Raw genomic sequence first — 18,343 nt, forward strand, 5'->3', positions numbered from 1 at the left:
ATGCAGAAAGGCAGGGATCAGAGCTGCAAAAAACCATAATGAAACCTACTTCAGAGTGATGCTCATGGCAATAAAATGTTGATGATCCTCTAGGAACTTGGCCCCACCAAAAGGCAAGGTGTGGCTTTGTTAAATCTCTCAGGACAGCACTGAGTGCTCCTCTTTGACATATCAAACCTGCTTGCCAGAGCAGGGCAAGGCTGAGCTATGTGAGGAGTTATCAGGGGTTGGTACTTGTCTGTGTTCTGAAGCAAACAGACTCTCTGATAGCTGTAGGCCTTGCTCCAGCTGCACCAGCCCTAAAAACAACCTGCTCACAATCACAAAAGGGTAGGGGTTGGAAGGCACCTCTGGAGATCATCCAGTCCAAGCCCCCTGCCAAGGGTTGTCTAGAGGAGGTCACATAGGAACATATCCAGGTGGGTTTGGAATGTCTCCAGAGATGGAGACTCCACCACCTCTCTGGGCAGCCTCCTTCAGGGCTCCAACACCCTTAAATTCAAGAAGTCCCTCCTCATCTTTAGATTGAGCTTCTTATGTTCCAGTTGGTGCCCATAATCCCTTGTCCTGTCACTGGGCACCACTGTAAAAAGCCTGGTGCCATCCTCCTGGCACCCACCCTTGAAGTATTGATCAGCTTTGATGAGATCCCCCTCAGGCTGCTCTTTTCCAGCCTAGAAAGCCCCAATTCCCTCAGCCCTTTCTCCTCACAGAGCTGTTCCAGTCCCCTCAGCATCTTTGCAGCCCTTTGCTGTTCCCTCTCCAGCAGTTCCCTGTCCTTCTTGAACTGGGGAGCCCAGACCTGGACCCAGTACTCCAGATGTGGCCTCACTAGGGCAAAGAGGGAGAGGAGAACCTCCCTGGATTTGCTGGCCACACTCTCCTTGATGCACCCCAGGATGCCATTGGCCTTCCTGACCCCATTGCTGGCTCATCCCACTGTCCACCAGGACTCCTCTGTCTTTTCCACCCCCCCACAACCTGTGCTGACAGGTTGCTGTTGGAAGGCCCAGCTTTAATCACTCTGTGATTGATTCCCTGTCCTGCCACTCAAACAGCATTTCTGATCCCTTGCCCTGGCACCAGACCTTTGGTTTGGGTTGGTTATGGTCACACTATGCCATCACAGTGATTGGAATGCCAGATCAATGATTTTCTGACCTTCTCAGTCCAACCCAAGCAGTCTGAGCCGCTCCTGATGCGTGACCTCAACTCTTCCCCCAGGCAGGCAGCGTGGTTCACAACCACCCACGGGCACTAGAGAGCTAGGACTTGGGTGAACCCTCAGATCACACAGCACTGCAGGCCAGAAGGTTTAGAACACCTGAAAGAAACATTTGTTTTTTATTCTCCTTTTGTGCTCAGATCTCTCTTCCCCTTGTAAACAAAACTGCTTTTCCTTTTACAAAGTGCTGCATAGGAAAGTGAAAATGGGGGTTTGTTTTTCTTCTGCCTTTTCCCCCCCAACTTGTATTTATCAGTGTCATTCTGTCTGTACAATATTTTGACTTAACTCTTTTGTTTACAGTATTACTATAAAATGCTAAAAGTCTGTGGTGTGTGACATTCTTTTGAGGTTGCTTGCTGGCTCTGTAAAAGATCTTGGGGGGGGGAGGGGGGTTGTGGTGTTGAGTTGGGGCAGCACCAGATACCTAACACCCAGCCTTGAACCCTTCTCTGTAACAGCTCCTCAGGCACAGTGACAGGATCAGAAGGTGCCACAGCAGCTGCAAGTGCCAGCACTGATTTTTAAGCTGCTTTGGAGGATAAGAGCAAGGAATTGAGTGCAGTCATCACCTAAAACGCCCCTCCTGCTCCAGCAGCTTGCTTGTGTGAAGCAGCAAAACGTTTGTTCAGGTTGTAGTTATTTATAAAACAAGTGCAAACCAACACTTCCTGAAGTCTGAAGCACCTTCTGGAGAGGAAGTGGACAGGTTTAAGAGTTGCTGCTGCACCACATGTTGTCTGATTTGCAGTACACATCAAGGATTCACTCCTGGAAGACAGCTGGACGTGTCAGGGACCTCAAGAGGTGGGACAAGGTTCACAGTTCCTGCTCCCTGAGAGACAGAGATTTGTTCATGGATGACTTGCTGTAGGAAGCACATACTAAAATTCATCATCCCAACTCCTGACCATGGAGTTCAACCCTCCAGGGATGCTCACATCTCCAACCTCCTGAATTCCAGCCCTTGTGTTCAGCTGGCCCATAGCTAAATGTGATCAGAAATCTACTGAGTGTAGTCTTGGTATCATTGGAGGCTCTTCCCAAGCTGCTATTAGTTCAGGAAGTCTGTGTGTTTTCATTCTCATGCCTGCTTGTTCCTCAGATGCAAAGAGCAGGGATCCTCAGGTCCAGGCTGGTTTGGGGTAGCTGTGGAGCTAAAAGGGTCAAAACAAAGACTGCCATTACTTCTTGGGCTCCAGAGCTTCAGCACACCACAGAATATCCTCCAGGAAAAAGCAGCAGGAACCCTGAGGAGTTGACAGTTGAAGGCAGTGTCACCTCCTCCTAGCTTGCTCTGACTGTAGTAGCTGCTAATAAGTGACAGAAGTGACTTTGCAGGTAGCTCATGGGGTTAGTATGAAAAACAGGATTTGCTGGGCATGCAGTTTCACAGAACCACAGAATGGTAGGGGGTGGAAGGACCTCTGGAGATCATCCAGTCCAGGGCCACCTAGAGACGGTCAAACAGGAACCCATCCAGGCAGGTTTGGAATGTCTCCAGAGATGGAGACTCCACCACCTCTCTGAGCAGCCTGCTCTAGGGCTCCAGCACCCTTACATTCAAGAAGTTCCTCCTCCTGTTCAAATGGAACTTCTTATGTTCAGTTTGTGCCTGTCAGCCCTTGTCCTGCCCCTGGGCACCACTGATAAAAAGCCTGGTGCCATCCTCCTGCCACCCACCCTTGGAGTATTGATCAGCATTGCTGAGTTCCCCCCCTCAGTCTGTTCTTTTCCAGACTAAGCAGCCCCAATTTCTTCAGCCTTTCCTCACCATAGAGATGTTCCAGTTTAGATGGCTTAGGTCAAGCTACTCAAACTCAGCTTTGCTTTTAGACCCAGGCAGAGCAGGAGAAGATCAAATCCAGCTTCATGTTCAGGAAGCAATGGGCACAGTGCAGGTTAGGAACAAGGAGACTCCTGCCTGTCTGCCACTGTCACCCTCACTCCTGGGCTCCTGTTTCAGGGTGACCTGTGCCCACAGCAGCCCCTGCTACCTACCCTGCTGTTGTACCCATGCTTGTGTCGTGCCAGCTCCCTGTCCTGCTGCCAGGCTGAGCTCTGCTCTGCCTCCTCCTGCTGGTGCTGCTGCTCCTCCTGCTTTTGCCTGCGACGCTCTGCCACCTGGGCACAGAGAGGTCAAGCAGGGACTTGGCAGAGAGCAGTTGAGTTGTTACAGCACGATCTGGCACAGCTGGGCAGTGAGGTGTACCTGTGTCTCCAGCTCCTGCCTGTGGGCTCTCTTCAGCTTCTCCTCCTGCTCCTTCTCCCTCTTTGCCAGCTCTTTTGCCTCCTCCAGCTCCTGAATGAGCTGCTCTCGATACTTTATAGACTCCTCCTGGGCTTGCCTGTTCAGGGCCATCTTCTCCTGGATCTGGCGCTGCCTGCCTGCCAGGACCTTTGTGAAGAGAGAGGATGAAGGGAGGAAGATGAGTCAAGGAAGGGGCCAGCCTTAGAACTGGGGAAATCTCACTGCAGGTGGTTAAAAAGGTCTCAGACAAGCAGAAAGGCTCTGCCACAGGTCCTGAAGGCTGTAACCCTCTGGAAGGTCACAGCTGGGATGATGGTTTCATCAGACCAAGCAAGATACCTCATCCACAAAGGTCATCACCTCATTCATCAGGCGATCTCTGGCCACCTTCTCCCTTTCCCATTCCTCTTCCCTCTTCTCCCACATTTTTTGAGCTTCTTCTCTAAAGGAGAGAAGGAAAATTATCTCTAAGGTTACTAGTCTGAGATAAAACCCACTGTGTGCTCCACAGGCACACACAAGCTGCCCTGAGCTGCAGGGGAGCACTTGGGTTTCGCCTCAAGTTTGTTCCCAGGCAGCCCATGTGCCCATCCCACCTGTGCCTGTTCAGAGCATCACTCTTATCCCCCTGTTCCTGAACAGCAGGAGGGAAACACTGGCCTGCACCAGGAATTCTTGGATGCAGGGATCTCTCCCAGGTGCAGAATGCCCTCAGGAGGAATCCTGCCTCAACAGAGGTGGTACCCACGCTTTCTAAACAGTCCCTCCCCAGCTTTCCTGTAGGGCCCTTTCAGATATTGAAATAGAGCTCTAAGGTCACCCCAGAGCCTTCTCTTCTTCAGGCTGAACAACCCCAACTTTACCATCCTGTCCCCACGGGAGAGACAGAAGAGCTTTGGGTCTGTCTGTGCCGGACCACTGACCCCCAGCACAGCACTGGGCACATGGAAAGAAAGGACAAAGCTCACTCCTACAGTTCTTCCAGAACTGCAAGGCCGAGCTTACAATCATGGCATTGTTTCTGTTGGAAGAGACCTTCAAGATCATTGAGTCCAACCTTCAACCCAACACCACTATGGCCATTAAAGCAGGTGCCCTGTCCACAGGTTTCTTGAACACCTCCAGGGATGGCGACTCCACCACCTCCCAGGGCAGCCTGTTCCAATGCCTGACCACCCCTTCTAATGTCCACTTTCAAAGACTGTTTAGTAGACACCAGTGAAGTTCTGCCAACCAAGCAGGGACAGTAAGAGGTGTGCAGACTCACCTGAAAATAGTCTGCAGCTCTGCCTCCCTCTGCTTTTCTAGCTGGAGCTGCTCCTCGATGACCTTTTTCATCCAGGCCACGTCGGCGACCGCTCGCTCCCGCTGCGCGCAACGGCGGCGCTGCTCCTCGTCCTCCTTCTCCAGGAGGGCTGATAGGATCTGCCTGTCCATCTCCTTGAGGAAAAACACAAGGTTAACAACCATCCAAGAGGCTTCCAGCCTGTGGAAAGGGCTGCTGTCTACAAGCCATTGATGAGAGCATCAAGGCTGTGCTCAGCAAGACACTCGGTCACAGAATGCCTTTGGTTGGAGGAGACCTTCAAGATCAATTAGTCCAACCATGTCCCTAAGCACCACCTTCTCTGTCACCTCTTTGCTCCAGCCCTGTTCACAAGCTGAAGAGGCTTCCTTTGTTATCTGAAGCACCAGAGGCAGCCACAGAAATGAGAAACAAAAGGTGGTTTTCAGCACACAATACCTAGGAAGTAGAAATCAAGGGAGGCTTTCTCTTACCAGCTCCTCTTGGATCTGCTGGGCTCGTCTCTTCAGCTGGGCATCACACTGATGCTTCAAAAACCGACTGAAGGAGGGGGGAAAAAAAGAGAGGAAGCATTCAGATTGCCTCCAAAGCCCAATTACTAAAGTGTATTTATACACCAGGAGGTGCATCCATGACAAGGTGGCCTGCAAGCAACAGAACACCTGATGCTGCTAAGAGAAGCAAGAAGGAGAACAGCAGCAATGGGTTTAGTCCTTAGCTGTTCTGGGCACCTCCATCAAAAAACCCAAATATCTACAACCCAGCACTGCTGAGATCTGAAGTACCTCCTCAAGAACCATCACAGACACAGAAACAGCTTCTGTCCAAGCCCTGCTGAAATGTGCTACACTCAACCTCCTACCCAAGCTCTTTCTTCTTCCGGTGCTCTTCCATTTGTCTCCTTTCTTCTTCCAAGTTCTCCAACTCCCACTGCTGCTTCAATAAATTCTCTTGTTCTTTTTTCAGCTTTGTGGCCTAAAAGGGGAAAAAGAACAACAGCAACCAAGAAAGAGTATGTCAGAGAGCCAGGACATTCCAGAGAGAGACTTTGTCCCCTGCTCTGAGAGCCAGGACAGCCCAAAGAGATACTCTGTCCCCTGCTCTGAGAGCCAGGGCAGCCCAAAGAGAGACTCTGTCCCCTGCTCTGAGAGCCAGGGCAGCCCAAAGAGAGACTCTGTCCCCTGCTCTACACCAGAGAGCCAGAACATCCCAGAGGAAACCTTTGTCCCCTGCTCTACACCAAAGAGCCAGAACATCCCAGAGAGAACCTCTGTAGTGGAGCTTTCACCCAGTCAAAACTCCTCACCACAGGAAATGCTCCATGTGAATTCCATTCATGGCTCAGTGGCTCACAGTTCAAGGGCCACTGTTCAAGGAGCTGCAGCTGAAAAAGCCTCTGATCTGAACCTGTCAAACTGGAAATGTTTTTCCTCACCTGCTGCAGCTCCTACTTCAAGAAGAGCAAACAAAAGCTATGGGAATGCAGTTGTTACTGTTGTGGTGGTGGTGGTGTGGGGAGAGGAACAGAAATGATGTCACAACTGTTCCAGATTCAATCCAGTGGAAACCAGAAGAGAACAGCACCAAGTATTTCCATGTGAAACAATGAATTTCCTTCTCAAAGGAAGAGAAGCAAAATTACCTCTGCCTCCTGTAATTTCAGCTCTTCTACTTGCTGAAGCAACATCTCTGCTTGTTTCTGCTCTTCCAGCTGATGCTTCTCTTCCTCATGTCTTGTTCTTTCCAGAGCTTCCCTTTCTGCAACTTCATGCTCATGTTCATCATGGTTTTCCTCTTCAAGTTCAGCTGCTTCTTGCTTCCCAAAACAGAACATGGCACTTAAGGTTAGGAACAGCCTCCACCTCATGAAATCCACAAATCAAACTTCTGCAAGCTGACAAAGAATAGGACAGGGACAGGGACAGGGACAGGGACAGGGACCGGGACCGGGACAGGATTAACCAGGTTGGAAAAGACATTCAAGATCATCAAGTCCAGCCTATCACCCAGCACCATCTAATCAACTAAACCATGGCACCAAGTGCCTCAGCCAGGCTCTTCCTAAACACCTCCAGGGATGGGGACTCCACCACCTCCCTGGGCAGCACATTCCAATGGCCAATCTCTCTTTCTAGGAAGAATTTACTTCCTAACATCCAGCCTAAACGTCCCCTGGCACAGCTTGAGACTGTGTCCTCTTGTTCTGGTGCTGCTTGCCTGGGAGAAGAGACCAACCCCCACCTGGCTACAACCTCCCTTCAGGGAGTTGGAGACAGCAAGAAGGTCTCCCCTGAGCCTCCTCTTCTCCAGGCTAAGCAACCCCAGCTCCCTCAGCCTCTCCTCCCAGGGCTGTGCTCCAGACCCCTCCCCAGCTTTGTTGCCCTTCTCTGGACACCTTCCAGCAACTCAACATCTTTCCTAAACTGAGGAGCCCAGAACTGGACACAGGACTTAAGGTGTGGCCTGACCAGTGCTGAGTACAGGGGCAGAATGACCTCCCTGTTCCTGCTGTTGGGAAGATACAGAGCAAAACGTGCTGGGAAGGAAGAGGACAGAGCCCAACTCTTTGCTGAGCACCTCCTGGAAATGGTTCTGAGTCTACATGACCTTCACAGGATCCTGCACAAATACACAAATACTTTTCCTGGTAGTGTTTTAGTGAGCTCTGAACTCTGTATTTCATAGAACTGTTTTGAGTTGGAAAAGACCTCTGAGAGCATCGAGTCCAAGCCTTTATTGTTCTTTCACATCCAGATCACTCTGTTCCCCTATCTACCATTCAAAGTCTGAGCTCTCACAGCTTGGTGCTGGCCCTGCACTGCGGTCTGCTGTCAGACAAGAACTCAGTGCCACATTGAGCCCTGCAATGGACCTGAAAATCCAGGTCCCACTGGATCTTCTAGCACAGAATTGTCAGGGTTTGAAGGGACCTCAAGGATCATCTAGTTCCAGTCCCCATGCCATGGGCAGGGACGCTTCATGCTAGATCAGAACCACATCCAGCCTTGCCTTAAAAACTTCCAGGGCTGGGGCTTCCACCACCTCCTTGGAAAACCTGTTTCCATGTCTCACCACCCTTACAGTGAAGAACTTCTTCCTAACATCTGATCTAAATCTCCCCTCCTCTAGCTTGGATCCATTCCCCCAGTCCTGTCACTACCTGACACCCTCCCCAGCTTTCTTGTAGGTCCCCTTCAGACGCTGGAAGGCCACAGTATCTGAAGTGGAGATGGACAGTCTGTACTTGTTGGACAGGAGCAATCATCCTTCCTGCTACAGCTCCCATCATTCTGTGGACACCATTGCCACAGGAACCAGCACAGTGACCTCAGCCATGACTTGGTTCAAGCCTGGTGTGAGCAAACAGAGCCACCTCCCGTTCCTTCCTCACCCCGGCAGTGTCCGTACGTCCTGGCTGCCAGGCAGGTCAGAAGGCAGCTGGTGTCACACCTCCACCTGCTCACATTTCAGGAGCCAAGCTCAGTGACCAGCAACACCAGGGCTGCCCCAGCATACCTTGGTTTTTTCCATGAGCTGATCTCCCCACGCCTCCATCACATGCTTCCCGTGCAGCTCCGACTCCACCTGCAGGCACAACAGAGGCCAGCAGTGCCGCCAGCTCTCTTGTCCCCCACCATCTACCGGATTCCCCAGAGCACCACGCTCTGAAGTGCCACCACAACTGCCTCTGCAAGTGGTGGGATCATCTGGGTGTCCTCAGTGGCCACAAGGCCCCACACCACATCTGAGTTCCGGGAAACACTGCAGGGAGACTGAAACTGAAGCTGTGGTTGCTGGAGCAGCAGATCAACAGAATAAAGAATTAGGAAGCCCCGTGGGCACAGCTTTAAAAAGCACCTGAGGTATTTACACCAGAGGCACTGAGAAATTGCTCTGAGCCACAGCTGGTTTCTGACAGCTTTGAGGGGCCCTCTTGCAAGCTTAAACCATTTCACTTCTTTGCCTTTTGCTTCTCAGAACTTGGGATAGTTGCTGTGATTCAGAGGAATGACAGCAGGAGACAAACAGTCACTCTGGAGTTAAACTGCTTTCATAAATGCCAGGCAGCAGCGACTAAAAAGAAAGTTCTGTCACCTCCCAGAGGTGAGCAGCTGCTCAGCAGCCTGGAAGCAAAGGTTGGGTTATGTCAGAACACAGAAGAATTTGAGACACCACAGAATCATTTAGGTTGGGAAAGATCTTTAAGGACATCCAGTCCAGCTGTTAACTCTTCACTGAGAGGTCACCGCTGAGCCATGTCCCTCGGCATCACATCTACAAGACTTTGAAACCCCTCCAGGGATGGGGCCTCCACCACTGCCCTGGTCCTGCTGGCCACCCCATTGCTGATCCAAGCCGGGATGCTAGTGGCCTTCTTGGCCACCTGGGCACACAGTGGCTCCTCTCCAGCCTCTGCTGACCAGCACCCCCAGGTCTTTTCCCACCGCTCCTCTCACCTTCCTCCTCCGCTCCTCCCGGCCAGCTCGCAGCTCCTCGCTCTGCTGCCGCATCCCGCCGGCCTCAGCGCCGCGGCCCCGCCGCAGCTCCGCCGCCAGCGCCTGCCGCTCCTCATCGAGCAGCCTCCGCAGCCGCTCCCGCCGCTGCTGCAGCCGCGCCGCCGCCTCCTCCGCCTCCCGCCGCGCCGCCGCCGGGCTGCGGGTACACCCACCGCGTCAGGGGGAGCAGCCTGCCGGTCTCCCGCTGCCCGGCCGGCCGCTCCTTCCCGGTCCCTCTAGGCCCGGCCTCCCGGGGCCCGGTGCGACCTGACCTCCTCTCCTGGTCCCTCCGGGCCTGGCCCGGTTTGGCCTCCCCTCCTGGGGCCCCGGCCCGGCCTCTCCGCTTGCTCTCCCGGGGACCGGTAACGGCTACCTCTCCCTCTGAGCCCGGTCCGGCCTCCCGTCCCTTCCCCGGGCCCAGCCGGTACCTGGGCGGGCGAACGCGGGGTTGGCTCCACCTCGCCTGCCTGGAGCAGCAAACAGCAGCTCTGGCGAAGGAGAGGCTGGCCTGCTCCCACTGCTGCCGGGTGCGCTCCTCCCGCTCCCGCCGCCGTTCAGCGGCCCAGCGCTGCGGGGCTCGGCCCCACCACAGCGCCATAGCTGCGCTGCCACAGACCGTCGCCATAGCAACGCGGCCGGTACGGGTGCCGCCGAGGGACACGCCTCTCACAGCTTCGCGGTTCAGAGCGACACTTGCGCGTTGGCCCCGTTCTTGCCTCCGGGACCCCCGGGCCGGCCGATGGATGGAGAAGGCAGAGGGGCTGGTGCCAGCGTCGTGCAGGGTCAAAGCTTCTGGTGTGGGAAGGATGGAGTTAAAACCGGTTAGGCTGAATTACCATCCAGTGAACTGGTCTGAAACTGGGACCGGCAGGCTGGAAGGAAGCTCTGAGTAAAGGACAGCTGGAAGGTTACAATAACCAGAAACACAGCGCAGGACATAAGAGCAGGAGCTAGAGACCGTCATATTCTGACACCTTTTATAGCTAACGTCACATCCTGGACACTTGACCTAACCAAGAGACAGACTGGGACAGCCTCAACCCATCCAGGTGTCCCCTCCACAGTCAGTGGGGATTTTAATCTTGTCCCCCCCCACAGCCTTTAGCTCTTGCTGACCACTGAGCAGATCCCCTCAGGCTGCTCTTTTCCAGGCTCAACAGCCCCAGGGCTCTCAGCTTTTCCTCCTCACCGGGGGCTCCAGGCCCTTCAGCATCTTCAGAGCCTCAGCTGCACTCTCTCCAGTAGCTCCCTGTCTCTCTTGATCTGAGGAGCCCAGAACTGGACCCAGTGCTCCAGCTGTGGCCTCACCAGGGCAGCGGGGCAGAAGAACCTTCCTCGACCTGCTGGCCACACTCTTCTTCATGCCCCCCCAGAAGACCATTTGCCTTCTTGGCCATGAGGGCACGTTGCTGGCTCATAGGGAACTTGTCCACCATCACTCCCTGGTGCTTCTTCACGGAGCTGCTTTCCATCAGGTCACCCCCTCCCATGGGGGGGTGTAGGGGGTGACCCTACACTTGCTCATGTTGAATTTCAGGAGGTTCCTCTGCCCAACTCTTCAGCTCTCACTGGATGCCAGCACAGCCTGACTGGGTGCCAGCCACTCCTCCCAGTGTGTCTAATACCAAAGCCCACCCCTCTGGGAGGAGGATTCCAACGTAGGTGTCTCACCACCTTCAGATAATGAATTAGGTCATGGTTTAATGAGTTAGGTGATGACTGGAGCAGATGTACAAAGGTTTATGAGATGTAAAACCACCTCACCCATCATAAAAGCCTTTCTTGGTTATTTGTACTGTATTTAAAGTGCTTCTGTTGAGCTCATGGGGCTGGATTTGGTGTTTTTTTCACCCAGCACCCAAACTGAAGCTAACATCTGACCCCTGTGTGTCACTTGGCTTTGCACACCAGGAAAAAGGACCCCTTTTCTTTCTTTTCCTTGGCTGCACTGCCAGCAGCTCGAGTGCTTATTGCACTGTAAATATTTCAGGTGGGATAAAGGTTTCTGTTTCTGCAGCCTTGGCAGCACTACCAGCCCGGCACCACCTGCAGAAGGTCAGGCTGTGTCAAACCTTGACCAGGCTGGCCATGGGTTGACCTGTGGTGTGCTGGGCACTCAGGGATGGGGTTGGAGACACAGGGGCAGAGTCTGATTACCCAGAGGTGAGGTCTAAGCTCTCAGGGGCAGGGTCTGAGCAAGCAGGGACAGGCTTAGGCACCCAGGGATGAGGTACAAGCACGAAGAGACAGGGTCCGAGCGTGCAGGGGACAGGGTTGGGCACCCAAAGGCAGGGTTGAGCACCCAGGAAATGGGGTGTGGGCATCTGGGGATAGGGTCTGGGCATCCAGGGATTGTGTCCAAGTATTCAGGGCCAGAGCTGGGCATCCAGGCTTAGAAATGACACAGGGGCCAGGCACCCCAGCACAGGGCACCAGTGGAGGGTGTAGGCAGCAGTCAGTGGCCCCACACATGTGGCACCTCTGAGGACACGTGGCTGCTGGCTGCAGCACAGAGCTTTGAGCCAGAGATCTGTATCACCCCATGACCTGTTTTTCCAGAACAGCTGGTAAAAAACACAGGATTTGGGACCCTGTCAGCACTAAATCCATTCCCCACGTGCTGCTGGATGTGGCTGAGCCTCCTGTGCCCTCTTGCCACTCTTCCCTGTTCCTGTTTCCTGCCCTGGTGCCAGAGGTGAGCTGGCTGTGCCCGATCAGAGCTCGGTGTTATTTTTCCATCCCCAGAAGTGTCTAAATTTAATCCCCTCCCCGTGCTCAGGTTGCTTTTCCCAGTGGCACCAGGGGTTTGCCAACCCAACTGCCTGCTCCCCATGAAAAATTGATCTCCCCTCAATAATTCAGCACCAGCAGCCAGGAAGGAGGGAAGGGAACACCCACTGCAGGGCCAAGCAGTCAAAAACTTTGGTCAGGCTCAAAGAGGAGGCTCAGGGGAGACCTTATTGCTGTCTACAACTACCTGAGGGGTGGTTGTAGCCAGGTGGGGGTTGGTCTCTTCTCCCAGGCAAGCAGCACCAGAACAAGAGGACACAGTCTCAAGCTGTGCCAGGGGAAGTTTAGGCTGGAGGTGAGGAGAAAGTTCTTCACTGAGAGAGTTGTTAGGCATTGGAATGTGCTGCCCAGGGAAGTGGTGGAGTCCCCATCCCTGGAGGTGTTCAGGAGGGGATTGGACGTGGCACTTGGTGCCATGGCTTAGTCATGAGGTCTGTGGTGAGAGGTTGGACTTGGTGATCTTTGAGGTCTCTTCCAACCTTGGTGATTCTGTGGGAAATGGAGTTAAATCTAGGTGGTGGCCACTCACTAGTGGCGTTCCCCAGGGCTCAGTGCTGGAGTCAGTTCTCTTTAATATCTTTATTAATGATCTGGATGAGGGAACTAAGTACACCCTCAATGAGTTTGCAGATGATGCTGAGCTGGGTAGCAGTGTTGATCTGCTGGAAGGGAAGCAGGTTCTGCAGAGGGATCTGGCCAGGCTGGATCTGTGAGCCAAGGTCACTGGGATGAAGTTTAACAAAGCCAACTCCTGCACTTGGGTCACAACAGCCCCGTGAAGGCTCCAGGCTTGGGGCAGAGTGGCTGGAAATTGCCCAGCAGAAAAGGACCCAGGGGTGCTGGCTGAAGATAAAACAGCAGTGTGCTCAGGTAGCCAAGAAGGCCACCAGCATCCTGGCCTGGACCAGGGAGATCTGCTCTGACCAGCAAGAGTAGGGAAGTGATTGTGCCCCTGTACTGGGCACACCTTGACTGCAGGGTTCAGTTTTGGGCCTCTCTCTCCAAGAAGGACATGGAGGGGCTGGTGTGGGTCCAGAGAAGGGCAATGAAGCTGGTGAAGGGTCTGGAGAACAGGTCGGGTGAGGAGTGCCTGAGGAATCTCAGCCTGTTTAGTCTGGAGATAAATAGGCTGAGGGGAGACCTTCTGGCTCTCTGTAGGAGACTGCAGTGAGGTGGGGGTTGGTCTCTTCTCCCTACTATCAGGTGATAGGAGAGGAAATGGCCTGGAATTGTGCCAGGGGAGGGTTAGGTTGGAGATGAAGAACAATGTCTTTGCTGCCAGAGTGGTCAGGGATTGGAACAGGCTGCCCAGGGGGGTAGTGGAGTTCGAGAAGCGTGCGGCCCTGGCACTGCGGGCCATGGCGGTGCTGGGCCGGTGCTTGGACTCGCTGATCCCAGCGGCGTTCCCAACCCAACTCCACGCTCCCAGCACTCCCTAACCCCGCCCCGTCCCCGCACGGCCCCGCCCCCAGCGCCGCGCTAGTCCCGCCCCCCATTGTGATTGGGCGCGCGGGGTGCTGCCATTGGTTGGGAGTGGCGTGGGCGGGGCGCTGCCGGGTCGGGCGGCGGGGCCGCTCCCGCTGTGCTTCCCGGTGCGGCTCCCGGTGCGCTTCCCGGGGCCCGAGCGGAGCGGAGCCGGGCAGTGCCGGGCTGAGCCAGGCCAGGCCGGGTCGGGTCGTGTCGGGTCATGGCGCTGCTGCTGGAGCACGAGTTCAAGCCGCTGCCCGCCGACAAGCAGATCGAGACGCTGCCCTTCCTGGAGGCCGTGGCGCACCTGCCGCCGTTCTTCGGTAAGCCCGGGCCGGCGGGGGAGGGAGGGACCGGAGAGCGGGATCGGCCCCGCCGCTCAGTCTGCGGGTAGTGGGCCCCTGAGCCCCGCCGGACCGGGTTTACTCTTCCGCACTCTCTACATCCCCCCACTCCAATCCTGGGTGCTCGCTCCTGGGGCTCTCCCTCTTCTGAGTCGGTGCTCACCCCCGACCCCGGTGCCCTCCGGGGAAACAGCTTGGCGGGGCCAGCGTTGCATCACGACCCCGTCAAACCAGCCGAGCAGCCCCGTTGGGAAACGTTCTACCCGTCCTCACGCCCGGGCACAGCCGCCGTAGCCCTGCCAACGCCCCGGCCGCCTCTGCCCGGTACGCCGCGGCCGGAGGCACGGCTCGGGGCGGGCGGCTCCCGGCTGGCCCGTGGGTCCCACCCCATGTCGGGGCCGTGGGTGTACGGCGACACGGCTACCCTGATGCCACGACGGCCTGCGCTGTCCCGCTGCCTGCCACAATGTGGGCATTGTGTTGACAGCTCTGTGGCACGACTGAGCTGGGCAGGACACGGGGCTGCCTGCCTGGGGATGGGCAGAGAGGGTCCTGTGCCCATCGTGCTGCTCTGAACCCTGGGGCCATGTCCTTGGAGCTGAGAGTCACTGGTGGGAGTGGGATGGGGGACAGGACTCTCCTGGAGAGCCAACAGCTGTGTGCTGCCCTTCCCAACCTTGCTGGCATGTGTCTCAGTGCCTTGGCTGAGGTTAAGGTGAAACCTTTTGGTGAGGACTCAAGACTTTGTGGTGTCTCACAGAATTAAGCAATCCCAGCATGGTGGGATTGGAAGAGACCTCTGGAGATCATCCAATCCAAGCCCTCTGCTCAAGCAGGGGCACCCACAGCAGCTTGCCCAGGATCACCATGTCCAGGTGGGTTTGGAAGCTCTCCAGAGAAGGAGACTCCACAACCTGTCTGGGCAGCCTGCTCCAGGCCTCCAGCACACACATCAAATAAGTTTCTGCTAAAGTTCAAGTGTCCCCTAAGTTCCCAAATGACTCATTGTCCTCCATCCTCGTTTCCACAGATTGCCTAGGGACTCCCATTGTCTACTCACCAGTCAAAGCTGACCTGAGTGGAAATATCAAGGTAGGAAGGGGTGCAGGGGGATGCAGGGTGGGTGAACACCCCTGGGCTGAGATGCTGTGGGATCAAAGGGACAAGACCTGGAGATGTTTAAAAGGGTTTTTCTTCCCATGGGGGCTTTTGGGCTCGGTGGTGGCTCATCTCACCCGTGTGTGTTAATTAACAAGGCTCCCTGGCACTGCTGTCTCCTCACACCACAGCCCTGAGCTCCAACCTGGCTGCTCTCCAGTGCCAGCCTCGCTTTTAGAGAGTGATAGAACCATAGAGTTGTTTGGGCTGGAAAAGACCTTTAAAATCACCAAGTCCAACCACCCAAGCTGGTGCTAAGCCATGTCCCTCAGTACCACATCTCTGCCTCTCTTACACATCTCCAGGGATGGGGATTCAACCACCTCCCTGGGGAGCCTGTTTGAATCTGAGAACCCTTTCAGTGAGGAGATTTCTTCTAATGTCCAACCCAAGCCTCCCCTGGTGCAACTTGATGCCATTTCCTCTTTTTCTATTGCTTGTTCCATGGGAAAAGAGATCAACCCCCACCTGGCTCCAGCCTCCTTTGAGGGAGTTGTAGAGAGCCAGAAAGTCTCCTCTCAGCCTCCTTTTCTCCAGGCTGAACAGCCCCAGTTCCCTCAGCTGCTCCAGACCCTTCAGCAGCTTCATTGCTCTTCTCTGGACCCACTCCAGCACCTCAATGCCCTTGGAGTGAAGGCCCCAAAACTGAACCCAGTACTCAAGTACTTTTCTCTGCCCTCAGAAAATCCGGGCAGTTTATGACTCCAACCCTACCAAGTTCAAAACCCTGCAGAACATCTTGGAGGTGGAGAAGGAGATTCATGGTTCAGCATGGCCCAAGATTGGCGCGACGCTGGCATTGATGTGGTTGAAAAGGTGACTCTTGGTGGCGAGGGGCTGCTCTCCTGGCTTGTGGGGACCCCATGGAAAACCAGTGGCAGTCTACCGTGGAGAGCATGGGTTTGGCTTGGACCCTTTGGGCTGTGTCTGGCTGGGGAGGCAGGAACATGCAGGCAAAAGCATCAAGGGTCTCCTGCCAGGACCGTGGGTTTTGGAAGGATCTGGCTGCGCCGTGCTCGAGGGTTTCCTTGCTAGATTCCTCTCCCCACCCAGACATCACCATTCATCCCACAGGGGCTTGAAGTTCATGCTGGTGTTGCTGCAGAGCATCTCCGACGGCGAGCGGGATGAGGAGCATCCCAACCTCATCCGGGTGAACGCCCTGAAGGCTTATGAGATTGCACTGAAGAAGTACCATGGCTGGATGCTGCAGAAGCTCTTCACGGTGAGGGTTCCACAGGGCTCCAGGCACCATCTCTAAGGTCATTCCCATGTGGCTCCCAGTGTCCAGAGACCTTTCAGTGTCCCGGCTGGGATCTCCATCCACTGGAAGCCACAGGGGAACGCCCCGAGCCATGGTGCTGCCTGCAGAACGGGGACAGCTTTGGGGCTGTGGGAGCTTTAAATCTCCTTCTCCTGTTTTTCAGGGCTCGGTCTATGCTCTCCCATACAAATCTGATTTGCTGAAGGCCTTGGAGAAGGGCAAAGAGGTCAAGGAGGAGGAGAGCATTGAGAAGATCCACCTGTTCCTCTCGAGGGTCACCCCCATCCTGGACGCCATTTATGAGATGTACACGAAGATGAACGCAGAGCTGAGCTACAAAGCCTAGGCCCACCGTAATCCCCACTTTTGTTAATACTACAGCAATAAACTGATGGTGACATCATAGGGTTGGCCCCCCCCATTTTGTACTAAAGAAGCAAAACAAGAGTTTCTGGGTCCTAACCACCGGCTGCTGTGCCGCAGGGACCGGTGGCACCGCCCCACCGACGCCACCTCGGCTGCGCCCTGGCTCTCCAGCCTGCACCCCGGTGGGCACCCAGTGAAGAGCTTCCCAAATGATGCTGGCGATGGAGGAGCCGATGACTGCCCCCCCCCCCCCCCCCCGGGGGGACCCCAAAGTGGGGCTGAACCTTCCCCCCTCGGCTGGGACCCCCACGCTGGCTGAAGCTGAGGGACTGTCCCCGGCGTGGCGGCGGCGGCGGTGGGAACAGGCGGTGCCTTCTGAACCCGCGGCCTTACGGCGCCGCCGAGCCCCACGCCGGCGGGGAGCTGGCTTAATAAAAGCTGACGGTAACCTCAGCCTGGCAGGCTCTCAGGGGGCTTCTTTTCTGGGGGGAGGGAGGGGTGGTGTGTCTTGGGGAGGGTGTTTTGGGGTTGTTCCTGGAGGAGATGCTTCGAGGAAGGTGTTTGGGGGCTTGTTCCTGGAGGAGCTGTTTTGGGAATGGTGTTTTGGGGTTGTTCCTGGAGGAGATGCATCAAGGAAGGTGCTTTGGGGCTTGTTCCTGGGAGGGCTGTTATGGGAATGGTGTTTTGGGGTTGTTCCTGGAGGAGATGCATCAAGGAAAGTGTTTTGGAGCTTCTTTCTGGGAGGGCTGTTTTGGGAATGATGTTTTGGGGTTGTTCCTGGAGGAGATGCTTCAAGGAAGGTGCTTTGGGGCTTGTTCCTGGGAGGGCTGTTATGGGAATGGTGTTTTGGGGTTGTTCCTGGAGGAAATGCCTCCAGGAAGGTGTTTTGGGGCTTGTTTCTGGGAGGGCTGTTTTGAGAGTGGTGTTTTGGGGTTGTTCCTGGAGAAGATGCTTCAAGGAAGGTGTTTTGGGGCTTATTCTCGGGGGAGCTCTTTTGGGAATGATGTTTTGGGGTTGCTCCTGGAGGAAATGCCTCCAGGAAGGTGTTTTGGGGCTTGTTTGTGGAGGAGATGTTTCAAGGAGGGTGTTTCTGAACTCCTTTGGGGCTGATCTTGGGGCTGGGCTTTATGGAGGAGGAGATTTTGGTGCTTGTTTCCTGGGGGGGTGTCTGTTTCATGGAGGGTGTTTTGGGAAGGCTGTTTTGGGGGGAGGGTGATTTGAGGCAGTTCCTGGGGGGGTCTGTTCTGGGGTGGGTTCTTTTTGGGGGGGTCTATTTTGAGGAGAGTGTTTCAGGGCTTGGTGTGTGTGTGTTCTGTTTTGGGGAGGGAGATTTTTTGGGGGGCCTATTTTTGGGCGACTTTTGGGGGCTGTTCCTTGCGGGGGCTGTTTCAGGGAGGTTGCTCCTGGGGGTCTGTTTTGGGCGAGGGGGGACGGACTGTTTCGGGGAGGTTATTCCGGGGCTGCTCGGGGCTGGGCCGGTGCAGGAGCGGCGGGGGCGGGCGGGGGCCGTTCTTGCAGGCGGGTCACCGTGCCTCCCGCCCCCGGAGCTGTCCCGGGGAGGGGCCGCGCTCCGCGACCGGCCCCGCGGCGACTCGGCGGCGCCAGAGCCTGCGGGACACTTCGCGGGACGTGTCCCGGTACGGGGCGGGGGGGGTGCGAATTGGTGGGTCCAGAAA

At 55.4% G+C, this 18,343-nt stretch overlaps 2 protein-coding genes across 2 annotated transcripts; one reads left to right on the top strand and one right to left on the bottom strand.

Moving 5' to 3' along the window:
* Window positions 1-3,185: 3,185 nt before the first annotated feature.
* Window positions 3,186-9,886, bottom strand: TCHP (trichoplein keratin filament binding). Its single transcript, XM_054173283.1, has 10 exons — window positions 9,707-9,886; window positions 9,240-9,435; window positions 8,299-8,367; window positions 6,425-6,598; window positions 5,645-5,757; window positions 5,256-5,322; window positions 4,744-4,916; window positions 3,837-3,918; window positions 3,438-3,623; window positions 3,186-3,349 (listed from the first exon to the last, which is right to left on the bottom strand). Exons 1-10 carry the CDS (start codon window positions 9,874-9,876, stop codon window positions 3,188-3,190), a joined length of 1,392 nt encoding a protein of 463 aa, XP_054029258.1. The 5' UTR covers window positions 9,877-9,886; the 3' UTR covers window positions 3,186-3,187.
* A 3,852-nt stretch (window positions 9,887-13,738) lies between these two features.
* On the top strand, window positions 13,739-16,697 carry GLTP (glycolipid transfer protein). The gene is made up of 5 exons (XM_054173092.1): window positions 13,739-13,858; window positions 14,910-14,971; window positions 15,720-15,853; window positions 16,112-16,262; window positions 16,465-16,697. The coding sequence occupies exons 1-5, from the start codon at window positions 13,756-13,758 to the stop codon at window positions 16,645-16,647; spliced, it is 633 nt and encodes a 210-aa protein (XP_054029067.1). The 5' UTR covers window positions 13,739-13,755; the 3' UTR covers window positions 16,648-16,697.
* Window positions 16,698-18,343: the final 1,646 nt, after the last annotated feature.

The sequence above is a fragment of the Dryobates pubescens genome, chromosome 25 (genome assembly GCF_014839835.1).
Source record: "Dryobates pubescens isolate bDryPub1 chromosome 25, bDryPub1.pri, whole genome shotgun sequence".
Taxonomy (NCBI): domain Eukaryota; kingdom Metazoa; phylum Chordata; class Aves; order Piciformes; family Picidae; genus Dryobates; species Dryobates pubescens.